Source organism: Oreochromis aureus, linkage group 9, assembly GCF_013358895.1.
Source record: "Oreochromis aureus strain Israel breed Guangdong linkage group 9, ZZ_aureus, whole genome shotgun sequence".
NCBI lineage: Eukaryota > Metazoa > Chordata > Actinopteri > Cichliformes > Cichlidae > Oreochromis > Oreochromis aureus.
The window spans coordinates 37843841-37856263 of NC_052950.1; the positions used below are offsets into that span (position 1 = coordinate 37843841).

The 12423-nt window shown below is 43.2% G+C and overlaps 1 protein-coding gene across 1 annotated transcript; it reads right to left on the minus strand.

Moving 5' to 3' along the window:
* Positions 1 to 622: 622 nt before the first annotated feature.
* LOC116335715 (zinc finger protein 708-like) lies at positions 623 to 11319 on the minus strand. The gene is made up of 4 exons (XM_031759468.2): positions 11254 to 11319; positions 8991 to 9087; positions 5154 to 5906; positions 623 to 1187 (listed from the first exon to the last, which is right to left on the minus strand). Exons 2-4 carry the CDS (start codon positions 9006 to 9008, stop codon positions 771 to 773), a joined length of 1188 nt encoding a protein of 395 aa, XP_031615328.1. The 5' UTR covers positions 9009 to 9087; positions 11254 to 11319; the 3' UTR covers positions 623 to 770.
* Between the last annotated feature and the right edge of the window lie 1104 nt (positions 11320 to 12423).

Here is a 12423-nt window from a genome sequence, read left to right on the forward strand (position 1 = left end):
AGTGCTTCTTTCTGGGCTGCTTGTGTCCCACCAACTAAAATGACTTTTATAGCACTGGTTTAACTGCAGAAAAGATTCATTATAATTTAACAAAGTCACCAAGTACTGCGCCATGGCTGACTAACAACATCCATCCATCCATTTTCTTCCGCTTATCCGGGGCCAGGTCGCGGGGGCAGCAGCCTAAGCAGAGAAGCCCAGACCTCCCTCTCCTCGGCCACCTCCTCCAGCTTATCCGGGGGAACACCAAGGCGTTCCCAGGCCAGCTGAGAGATATAATTTCTCCAGCGTGTCCTGGGTCTGCCTCGGGTCCCCCTCCTGGTGGGACATGCCTGGGAAAACCTCGCCCAGGAGGCATCCTTATCAGATGCCCGAACCACTTCAACTGTCTCCTTTCGATGTGCAGGAGCAGCGGCTCTACTCTGAGCCCCTCCCGAATGGCCGAACTTCTCACCCTATCTCTAAGGGAGAGGCCAACCACCCTTCGGAGGAAGCCCATTTCCGCCGCTTGTATTCGTGATCTCGTTCTTTCGGTCACTACCCACAGCTCGTGGCCATAGGTGAGGGTAGGGACGTAGATCGACCGGTAAATTGAGAGCTTCGCTTTTACACTCAGCTCCCTCTTCACCACAACAGACCAGTACAGCGTCCGCATCACTGCAGCCGCAGCACCAATCCGTCTGTCGATCTCCCGCTCTCTTCTCCCATCACTCGTGAACAAGACCCCGAGATACTTAAACTCCTCCAATGACCAACAACATGTCCACACTTTATGATGACCTGTGACTGCTGCTGTCGTTCACTTCAACGTGTTTACATTCGTGACGGTAACGATTAATTGAGTGCGTGAAGCTTTTGTCACAGTGTCTGCACTTGTATGGTTTCTCTCCTGTGTGGATTCGTTCATGCTTCTTCAGGTCACTTGCAGTGATGAAGGATGACCCGCACTGGTCACAGAGGTGCTTCCTAACCCCACTGTGGATCAGTTCATGGCGCTTTAATGCACTTGGCATGGGGAAGCTTTTCCCACACTCTCTGCAGTAGCTCAATTTGAGTCCAGTGTGTCTGCGCTGATGCAGTTTCAGGCCCGATTTCTTCTTGAAAGTATTTCCACAAACGTCACATCGAAACGCTTTCCCAGCTCCGCAGTGATGACAGGGTTCAGGACCAGATCCATTGGGTTCACTCTGCAAAAGACACAATGACAGTGTACGTCATAGAATTCCTTCAAAACATTTATCCTGAACATCTCTGGAAATAAAGAATATAAACCACTGTACTACTCATTCAGAGAAAGCAAAGTTTAAAATGCATCTGTGTTTGAGTACAGGAAAAATCCTTCACTGCTCCCTACTCTCTGTATATGACATCTGAGGTACAGAACAATACAACAATACTCGAACCGTTCTCTCAGTCTATCGAACCTGACAGATCAGTGTTGGTTAAATGGCAATATGCATTTCTCTATAAATACATAGTTTAAATAAGCTCATTCATGTTATACGTTCATTTTTTTTCTTAAATGTAATGGAGCATACATTCAGTCAACATTACAAAATGGCAAACTGGCTTTACAGCGAATGACTTTGAGAGCAGCAGTGTCAGTGAAGGTGTGAAAACCCTGCAGATAAATTCGGACATATCCAAGTGACATTTTCAGGTCTGAAAAAAAAGATTGACTAAAATCAGTTCTTCTTCAGCATGATTTTTTTCTATAGCCAAATGTGTGCATCAGTATGAAGGGATACAACATACAGGGAGTGCAGAATTATTAGGAAAGTTGTATTTTTGAGGAATAATTTTATTATTGAACAACAACCATGTTCTCAATGAACCCAAAAAACTCATTAATATCAAAGCTGAATGTTTTGGAAGTAGTTTTAGTTTGTTTTTAGTTTGAGCTATTTTAGGGGGATATCTGTGTGTGCAGGTGACTATTACTGTGCATAATTATTAGGCAACTTAACAAAAAACAAATATATACCCATTTCAATGATTTATTTTTACCAGTGAAACCAATATAACATCTCCACATTCACAAATATACATTTCTGACATTCAAAAACAAAACAAAAACAAATCAGCGACCAATATAGCCACCTTTCTTTGCAAGGACACTCAAAAGCCTGCCATCCATGGATTCTGTCAGTGTTTTGATCTGTTCACCATCAACATTGCGTGCAGCAGCAACCACAGCCTCCCAGACACTGTTCAGAGAGGTGTACTGTTTTCCTCCTTGTAAATCTCACATTTGATGATGGACCACAGGTTCTCAATGGGGTTCAGATCAGGTGAACAAGGAGGCCATGTCATTAGTTTTTCTTCTTTTATACCCTTTCTTGCCAGCCACGCTGTGGAGTACTTGGACGCGCGTGTGATGGAGCATTGTCCTGCATGAAAATCATGTTTTTCTTGAAGGATGCAGACTTCTTCCTGTACCACTGCTTGAAGAAGGTGTCTTCCAGAAACTGGCAGTAGGACTGGGAGTTGAGCTTGACTCCATCCTCAACCCGAAAAGGCCCCACGAGCTCATCTTTGATGATACCAGCCCAAACCAGTACTCCACCTCCACCTTGCTGGCGTCTGAGTGGGACTGGAGCTCTCTGCCCTTTACCAATCCAGCCACGGGCCCATCCATCCGGCCCATCAAGACTCACTCTCATTTCATCAGTCCATAAAACCTTAGAAAAATCAGTCTTGAGATATTTCTTGGCCCAGTCTTGACGTTTCAGCTTGTGTGTCTTGTTCAGTGGTGGTCGTCTTTCAGCCTTTCTTACCTTGGCCATGTCTCTGAGTATTGCACACCTTGTGCTTTTGGGCACTCCAGTGATGTTGCAGCTCTGAAATATGGCCAAACTGGTGGCAAGTGGCATCTTGGCAGCTGCACGCTTGACTTTTCTCAGTTCATGGGCAGTTATTTTGCGCCTTGGTTTTTCCACACGCTTCTTGCGACCCTGTTGACTATTTTGAATGAAACGCTTGATTGTTCGATGATCACGCTTCAGAAGCTTTGCAATTTTAAGACTGCTGCATCCCTCTGCAAGATATCTCACTATTTTTGACTTTTCTGAGCCTGTCAAGTCCTTCTTTTGACCCATTTTGCCAAAGGAAAGGAAGTTGCCTAATAATTATGCACACCTGATATAGGGTGTTGATGTCATTAGACCACACCCCTTCTCATTACAGAGATGCACATCACCTAATATGCTTAATTGGTAGTAGGCTTTCGAGCCTGTACAGCTTGGAGTAAGACAACATGCATGAAGAGGATGATGTGGACAAAATACTCATTTGCCTAATAATTCTGCACTCCCTGTACAGTTACAGCGAAATTGCACCAATTTCTGTGACGTAAAAGAACAGAAACCAGCATTGGATGATTGATCTGTTTCATCAGGGAAAACTTTGGAACAAAAGTTTGTGCTCATGGATTGTATGCAATTCAGAGACCTGTAACTCTGACAATTTCCATACTATGAAGGAAAATTTGAAGCATTCTAAAGTCAGTGTTCGAAAAGAACAAAAACAAATCAGCTCACGCTGAGGGGGTCAGGTAAGAGGCAATGACTGATTATTGGTCACATCACTATACTGTTGGTCAGTGCAATATTAAACTGTTGAACAGATTTTCAGCAGATCTCAGTTCAGTTTACAGCTATTGTAAAATCAAATTGAGAGCACAAAATTACTTTTTAAACATTTATTTTTGCTAAAGCGATTTGATGTTTTTCAGCTATAAATAAAATCAACCCATGTCCTTTCCTGCTATATCTAAAAATTCGTATAGTTCAGCTCACGACAAGATCTAAAAACAGCGCAGTGTTTCATAATGTAGGACACTGGAGCAACTTCAGATGGGGAGCGCACAGGCAAAATCAGAGGTAAGACCAGTTTAAATGAATGGGATTTTTCTGGCCTTTTTCTGGCTTTATTCTATAGGGTAGAGTGAAGAGTTGAACCCAGGCCGGCTGCTCTCAGCCATACGGTCGCCTCCTCATCCCAAACAAACAGAAATGCTTTATTTTACTAAAATTCAACTTGAACACTTTTTTTTGGTTAAAGATGTAGCGTGTGAACTAGGGCAAAAAATATTTAAGACCTAACTTAATTCAAGGTTGTGAAATGTTTCAAGAACCTGTGGAAGGATCATTAATGGTTTCAGCTGCATGCTGGGAGAGACGGACAATCAAATACACCCAGCAGTCGAGGCCCAATTCCAACCACATGACATTAGCTGTGTCCCAAAACGTCGGCTGCATCCTCCGGAGGCCGCATTTGAAGGCCGATTACGTCACAGCCAGGCGACGAAGGCTGTCCCAATTCGTCGACTCCTTCAAATGCGTCCTTCATTTCCCTGAATTTGAAGGATGGGTTGGGTGTTATTAATCTTTCTGGGTCACAAAATAAACTTTTAACATATTTTCAGGCGAGAAAGTAGCTGTGTAAACTTCAAATATCTGCTTGGTTTATCAAGACATCCTATATTTGCAAAAGTGTGCCGGCGACGCTGGAGACGCCTGTTACCCACCTGCTCGATAGCAAGCCGGGGTTCAATGGTCACTCCAGCCGGCGAGAGCAGCGGACTCCCGGCTTCATCGTTTTCAGACCCCCGCTCTTTCGCTACTCAGGTTAAACATGATATATAAGTCACTCGGATAACTTAAATATGTAATTGTTTGCCTATTTTCGGTGTTTTATTTGTTCCTGAGTAAATCTGTTTGGCTGAGATCAAAGTTATTAGATTATTAGATTAAATAAAACTTTATTAATCCATCGGGTGGGTTCCTCCGGGATTTTCACACAGCTGAATAAACGTCAAACAGAAAACTGATTAAACAGAAGTGTGAGACGGTCGAGAATTTACGCCAGTGTCCTGTTATATTTTAGATAGCAAGGAGCAGACGGCCGAGTTTATTAAACTCCACAGACACAGCGGTGACGCAAATCTGAAGGCTAGATCGTCCCATTTCACAGCCTCGCACTTCCGGCCTTCTCGGTCTTTGAAGGACCCGGCCCACGTAGACCGCGAAGGCCGGGTCCTCCGAAGGATGCAGCCGACGTTTTGGGACACAGCTATTATGTCACCGACCACGGCCACCAAACATGCTAACAAAATTTAACGAGCATAGAAATGTGAAAATATAAATACATACCTCACAGAAAGTGCACTTTCTGGTGTGTATCTGTTGGTGCACTTTCAGGTAATCTGGATCTTTATAAGCCTTATCACACAGGTCACATTTATAAGGTCTCTCCTCAGTGTGGGTAAATTTGTGAATGTGTAAGTTGTAGTATGTGACAAAGCGTTTCCCACACTGGTCACAGCAGTACACATTATGTCCGGTGTGAATGCGTTGGTGTTTACTTAGGGTCCCCATCTGCCTGAAGGTTTTTCCGCACATATCACAGCTGTATGCCTTAACCGCAGAGTGGGTAAGTTGATGACTCTTTAACGTATACCTGCGAGCAAAGGTTCTTCCACACTGATCGCAGCTGTACGGTTTCACTCCGCTGTGGAGGAGCTTATGATTTTCCAAGCTCTGTTTCTTTGTAAAACACTTCCCGCACCGATCACAGCTGTATGCTTTAAGTCCGCTGTGGATGAGTTGATGGTTTTTTAGGTCACTCTTCTGAGTAAAAGACTTTCCACACAAGTTGCATCTGAACGCTTTCACTCCGCTGTGGATGAGTCGGTGTCTTGTCAAATTTCCAGCCTTGGAAAAATACTTCCCACAAAACTCACACCTGAACGGACTCTCCCCGGTGTGGATGATTTGATGTCTTTTTAGGAAAATCTTCGCAGTAAAAGGCTTCCCACACTCATCGCATCTGTATATGTTGTCGTCCTCTTTTCTGTGAGCTTCATCACCCTCCTGAGGGCGCGGACTTCTCAGTGCCTGTTGGTCCTGCAGAGAGAGAGATACAAACAGAGGCAGTGAAAGGACAAACATAGAGAGACTGTGTTGTTGATTGTTGTTTATTGTAGACGGTACTACTTTTACTCTTTATAATGCTGCCATAACACAAAAGTTTGCCTTAGTGGGATAAAGTTTCTATTTATTTATCTATCTACTGTATTGACAACATCATAGCTTGGACAACCTTGAATGACGAGTTTGGTTAAAAAGCTTTTCAAAAACCATAACACGGCCTCAAGGAGGCAAAAGCCTGCCGGCCAGTCTGCTGTGCCCACACTCTCACTCTGCAGGAACAGGCAATCTTGTGCCAACCAGCTTCCAACTGACAACTGACCATTGCAGTCTGTTTAAGGTTCTAAATCATCATCCCGGTGTCAAAGCAGCCAGCCCCTGACCAGTCGCTCTGAGGCCAAACTGGTTCTTCAGCACATTGAAGTGGCCTCCTTCGATCCACATCAACATGCATCCTGGGGTAAGAGACCCACTGAGGATGCTGTTGCTACAGCACACACTACACTGAGTCATCTGGTGCAAAGCGAGAACTGCAAGCTGGTCTTCTTCATCTTCAACACCACCCTCCAGACATCCTTACAACAAGCAGCACCACCAGGGCTTCTCCACCCCATCTGCATCTGGATAAAAGACTTTCTTAAAAACTGTTCGACTCAGCACCGGTGTTGAGGTTAAGACTAGTTCTTTTAGGGTTAGCAGCCAACAACATGGTGTATCGGCATGATTGAGGCCAAGAGGCTTCCACTTTAGAATTTTGCGAGCCCTGAGCTGGTTTATTGTCACCTTAATGCTCAGTGTTGCCAGTAGTCTGTAGTAACAAATAAGTTGCCATTAGACCAAACATATTACAGCAGCAGTGGTTCAACTTATGTAAACTCAAAAATATCTAAGATAGACCTACACATCCATCTGTGCATGTCCATGTCCATGGCATAATACATAATAATTTAAGTTATGTAAGTATCACCTTGGCTCAAATACACAGAGAACTCATATTAAACACAGTGGTAGTGTAGTACTACAAGCAGAGACATTCCCCGGCTCGAACCATCATTAAAAGGACTTTGGCGCCACCGTGTGGCTGAATAAAATTACTACACTATGGCAGCAGCAGCACATGCCTTCAATCACTATGTGAAAATGTGCAGCTACAACTCACTAGAAAGTAATTCAAGCTGCGGCAAACAAACAGATTTAAGGTCATTTACTTTCAGTCATTAACTCAACACTCAAAACAGGAACGCACCTTACACGATGAGGTGATAACAAGCTGACCTGGAAGTACTATCTCTCCCTCTGGAGCAGCAGCGCAAACTCATGCCTACGTCATTTCCCATAACCTCATTCAAAACAATATTGCAGGAACGGGAAATGTCCGATCCTTTTATACAGCCGGTTTCCCTCAAAGCTGTTTACTGAGACCACTGCTTGACTCTTTATATACCCATGACTGTGTTAGAGCCTGCCAGAGCAACACTTTAATTCATTTGCTGATGACACAAACGTTGTAGGTCTCACTTCACAGGGCTAAGAGACATCCAGATATTGACCTGCAACTGAACATCACAAGAACCAAGAACTCATCCTGGATTTTAGGAGGATGCAGAATGATGACCCCAGACGGACGTCTCCTGATTAGTCAAAGTCAAAAAGATGTTATTTATCCTCACGGGGCAATTAAAATAGATGATATCTTGCCGACCATACATACAATACACAAACATCACATTGGGGAGACAGGTCAGGCTGGTAGCACTGGCCGGTCGACCACACGGGCAGCAACCCGAGACCAAACCATAGAAAATGCACAACATGAGGAAAGAGAAGGAGAAAAAAAGAACTCCCCCCAGACTGAGCTCCAACAGGGAGAGCAGTTTGAGATCAGAAAAAAATACATACCTCACAGTCACGGCCTTTGACCTCACATACTGCCTGACTGTGGGGTACACAGAATCCACAGCAACCGACAGCAAGAAATCTATATCGCATCATCCATTCTGCTGTACAGATCACTGGCTCTTCAGTCTTGACACTGCAGTGCACTTTACAGTATGCTTTGTAACAGATTCTCATTTTTCATGTTATTTACATCAAATCATGCCCATCCCCAGTGCCTAACACTAAGCTAACACACTGAGAATGGTAATGAAAGTTTATCAGGACACACCTGCATGGCACCGCAGGCCCCGCCCTGCCACAGCACTATATCGGATTCATATCGGTATCGGCAGATATCCAAATTTATGATGTTGGTATTGGACATCAAAAAAAGTGGTATCGTGCCATCTGTAGTTTCAATTTAAAGGTCATAAATAGTTCTTTCAAACTGTATTATGATTTATACATTTACATTTTGATCATGTGTTTCTCCTCCCCTCCCACCTCCCCTCACTCATCCAAAGTCTCATGTCCTGAGCTGAAGTCAGGGCCCTCACACAGGAAAAGGGCAGAAATGTGGTTTTTTTTATTCCAAGTATTGTCACAGAGGGTTACGGTCAGCAGATCAGTCAGGTGATATTCCCGTCTCTGGGCAACGAGGCAGATAACGTCACACGTTCCCTCTGAGAAACACAAATGTTTTATTCCCCATTTGTTACCAAGTGCTGACATTGTTCAGATATAGGACAACATGTAATGAGGTCAACTTAAAATCATTTCAAAGTACCATTTTTACAACTTGATAATAAGAAATTACAACAACACACCGACTCATCTGTCAGTGACAGATTTGCTGAGATGGCACCGATGGAAAAAAAAAAAAAAAAGCACTCGCAGAGATTTGTTTCATGTGAAGGTTAAAATTCACACTGTGTCTAAAACAAGTCCATCCAGCGTAACAGAGATGAGATAAGACAGTTCTGGGAAATTCACATGCTGTGATCAGCAGCAAAGTTGGCAGAGCAGAATAAACAGATGGAGCATGACATCTAACAGTAATGCTAAACAGCTGCATATAACAGAGGAACACTATACAAGGTAGCTTCTGTGCTGTGACCATAATAAGACCAGCAGCAGCTGATGAAGTGCACACAAACTCTGTAACGGTGACATTTTCCTCACCGTCTGTGCCGAGCTCATCGTTTCCTCTGTAGTGGCTGAGCCAAGTCCAAAAGGTTCCTCCGCTGCTCCGTCAGACTCTTCTCCTCCTGCTGATCAGCTGGGGCACAAAAACAGAACAACAAATAAACATAAATCGTTTCTTCAGTTTTTCCTGTGACTTTAGAGCCACAATAATCCAAAAACTGAGCTTTAAAGCCTTAAATTCTCCTTCTTCAGCAGAAGATTTGACAATGAGTCGTGTTTTTAATATTTTATGCAGCACTAACTGATTTATCTGCCTACAATCAGTGAACATACACGGGTCTGCTGTTGAGTTTCTCCTGCTGTAACGTTAAAGGACAGTGTAGCTGACTGCGCAGGTGCCTGTAAAAAATGTCAAAAAAACCTTTTGCCATCTGCACTCAGATGGAGCAGAGTCCATACAGATGAACCTGTGGCACACCTGCACCTGGATCATCTGTATGGACTCTGCTCATCAGACATGACCTCCGTGTCTGCTTTACTTACAAAAACACTGTGAAATAAATCAAACGTCATTACAGGGTTTTTTTCTTTTTTTGTCCAGGATGATTTTAGTTTTGAGTTAAAATTGTATTCAAGTGCTAAAGCATGAAGTGCCAGGAGCTGATAATAGAACAGCATGAAATGATCACTTATATTTCTGTTCCTCTCGGCACAGGTGGAAACGGTACGCACATTCTTCATTCAAGCAGAAGTACAGATGTTACTGCAGTACTCGAGTACAAGTCAAAAAGTCTCTGAAATGCCTAAAAGTAAAAAAGCAGCTCTTTGAAGCTGTTTCTGTGCAAACATAACTCAGATTAACTTAATTATACTTCATTTTTTTGTAACATCCATTATGTGAAACACAAGCAGAGAAAACAAAGATCAGAAACAGCTCTGTTTAAGTTCGCCTACATTGGAGATGGGTGACTTTCCACATCTAAACAGAAAAATAAATAAATGTTTGCCTGTTTCATCTCTGCGTCATTTACATCAGTCCTGAGTGAAAAATGCTTCCACACTTGTCTTTTATTCTTTTAGTGTTGTCGCTCCCTCTGTGTGAGGTCGGGAAGGCACACAGTGAGGTGAGACGGTAACCACAGGATTAATCACAGATTACGGCTCACTCGACTGCAGTTAATCTGATACATCATTACATTTGTTTTCATGATCAACACATTTGGAGAACTGCAGGCATGCTGCATATACGTGTAATATATCCAAAAAAATACTCACAGAATAACACGTAATACTAAATGTATATGGCAGCAGGCTTGTCCTCGTTAACATTAAAAACGTGTCACAGCTTTTCAGAGTTTTTAAGAATGTGTTCAGAGTAAGTTTACATTTACATTTGTGGTCATTCACGACGTTCCTGTGCCGTTCCATGAAATCTCACTGTTCAATACATTCAGACTAAAGAAAATTGTTATTAGCCATCAATAAACAGCTTTAAAAAAAACACCTTACATTCAGATTGATGCGCTTAGTTCGTCTTAAATAAATCTATTTGTTGTGGAGTTGTTATTATCGGTAAAAGCAGTGCAACGATGCCAGCTTTTACCACCAGATAGCAGAAGCAGCTGTGCTGTGTTATTACCTAGTGCTGAAATTCTGAGGAATAAAGACAGCACTGAATGCATCGCTGATGTTTATTTTCAGCGGTTAAATAATTATTTTTTAACCAGGAGGATTTTTTTCTCCATCCTTTCATCCGACCGTTGTCCACTTTATCCTCTTTAGGGTCCTACTAAAACCATTTGACCGACGAGGGGCTTTGCTGTCCCCCTATAAACAACTCAGGTATGTCCGGAGCAGTTATCAGTCTAGCTGGACAGCTGGGGCTTTGTTTTTGTCAGGAATTTCAATTGTTTAGCCCTCATATTCACGCTGATGGGCCTCAAATCAGATTCTGAACAGGCATCTGCGCGGACACCCATACTGCCCTTTAGCGCTGCAGTGGCAGCTTCTTTAATGTCACCAGTTAAACTCAAAACTCTCCTTTTTCCTTCTCATGAACGACACTCCTGCAGGCTGTCGGGTGAAATAAAGAAATAAAGAATCCTGCATTTAAAGATGGAAAGTTCCCCGAGTTTTGTTTTCTTGTTTCCTTATTTTCCGGTTTGTCGGGACCTCCGACACATCAGTTTGACATCATCAGCAGTCAACAGCGGAAGCACCGCGGAGAGCAGCAGAAGACCTTCTCAGGAGCTAAACCCAAGATGAACTGAGCTCAGATGAAAGTTAGCTCGGTGCTTACCTTTAGATGAAACCGAGAGAAACTCCTACCCGATGCAGCTGGACGTCTCCTTTCCCCTCCTCTTCCGGTTTTCTCGCGGGTGTCAAACAGTAATAGGTGCTTTACCGCCACCTGCTGGTGTGGAGAAACTGAACTGTGATCCTTCTTTGACCTCTGGGAGGTTTTCAATTAGTTTCATTCGCGCAACGATAATCTCATTTTTAACATCTCTGTTCTGAACTGTGTTTTTTTAAAACCAGTGTGTCATCATATGACAGTCTCCTCTCTTCTCGTTTCTCCCGTTTTCCTTTTAATCGTGTAAAACCATCCTTTTTTCAGGTTCTGCATTATTAAGCTCTGGATTTCTGTTCCCCTTCAGTGGACATGCTTGTTTTGGTGGCATTTTTGGTTGAGTTTTTTTTTTTTTCTTTTACTCTAAAATTATATTTTAACAGGGTCAAAGTCAGGATAATATACATACAGCAACATGAATTAGCAAATTTGTTCACTGACAACTTAGAAAGCTGTCAGTGAACTGAGCTTCATAGCATGGTCTCTTAACTTCTTATGAGTGATTATGAGAAACCCCAGCTGCTGACTTCTCTGAGGCCAGTTAAATAGGGCTCATTAGACACAAACGCTACAATGGGAAAGTCAAAGAAGCTCAGCATAGATCTGAAAAAGCGAATTATTGATTTGAACAAGTCAGGAAAGTCACTTGGGGCTATTTCAAAGCAGCTGCATATCCCAAGAGCAACAGTGCAAACAATTGTTTGTAAGTTTAAAGTGCATGGCGCTGTTTTGTCACTGCCACGATCAGGAAGAAAACGCAAGCTATCACCTGCTGCTGAGAGAAAATTGGTCAGGAGGGTGAAGAGTCAACCGAGAATCACCAAAAAGCAGATCTGCCATGAATTAGAAGCTGCTGGAACACGGGTGTCATTGTCCACAGTCAAACATGTGTTGCATCTCCATGGACTGAGAGGCTGTCGTGCAAGAAGGAAGCCCGTGATCCACAAGCGGCACCTTAAGGCTCGACTGAAGTTTGCTGCTGATCACATGGACAAAGATAAGACCTTCTGGAGGAAAGTTCTGTGGTCAGACGAAACAAAAATCGAGCTTTTTGGCCACAATGCCCAGCGGTATGTTTGGAGGAGAAACCCCCCCCCCCAAGAACACCATGCCTACCAT

Coding starts and splice junctions, on each gene's coding strand:
- LOC116335715 (XM_031759468.2), bottom strand. Junction 1,188..5,153: donor GAAAGTGCACTTTCTGTGAG/GTATGTATTTAT, acceptor TGTCTTTTGCAG/AGTGAACCCAATGGATCTGG.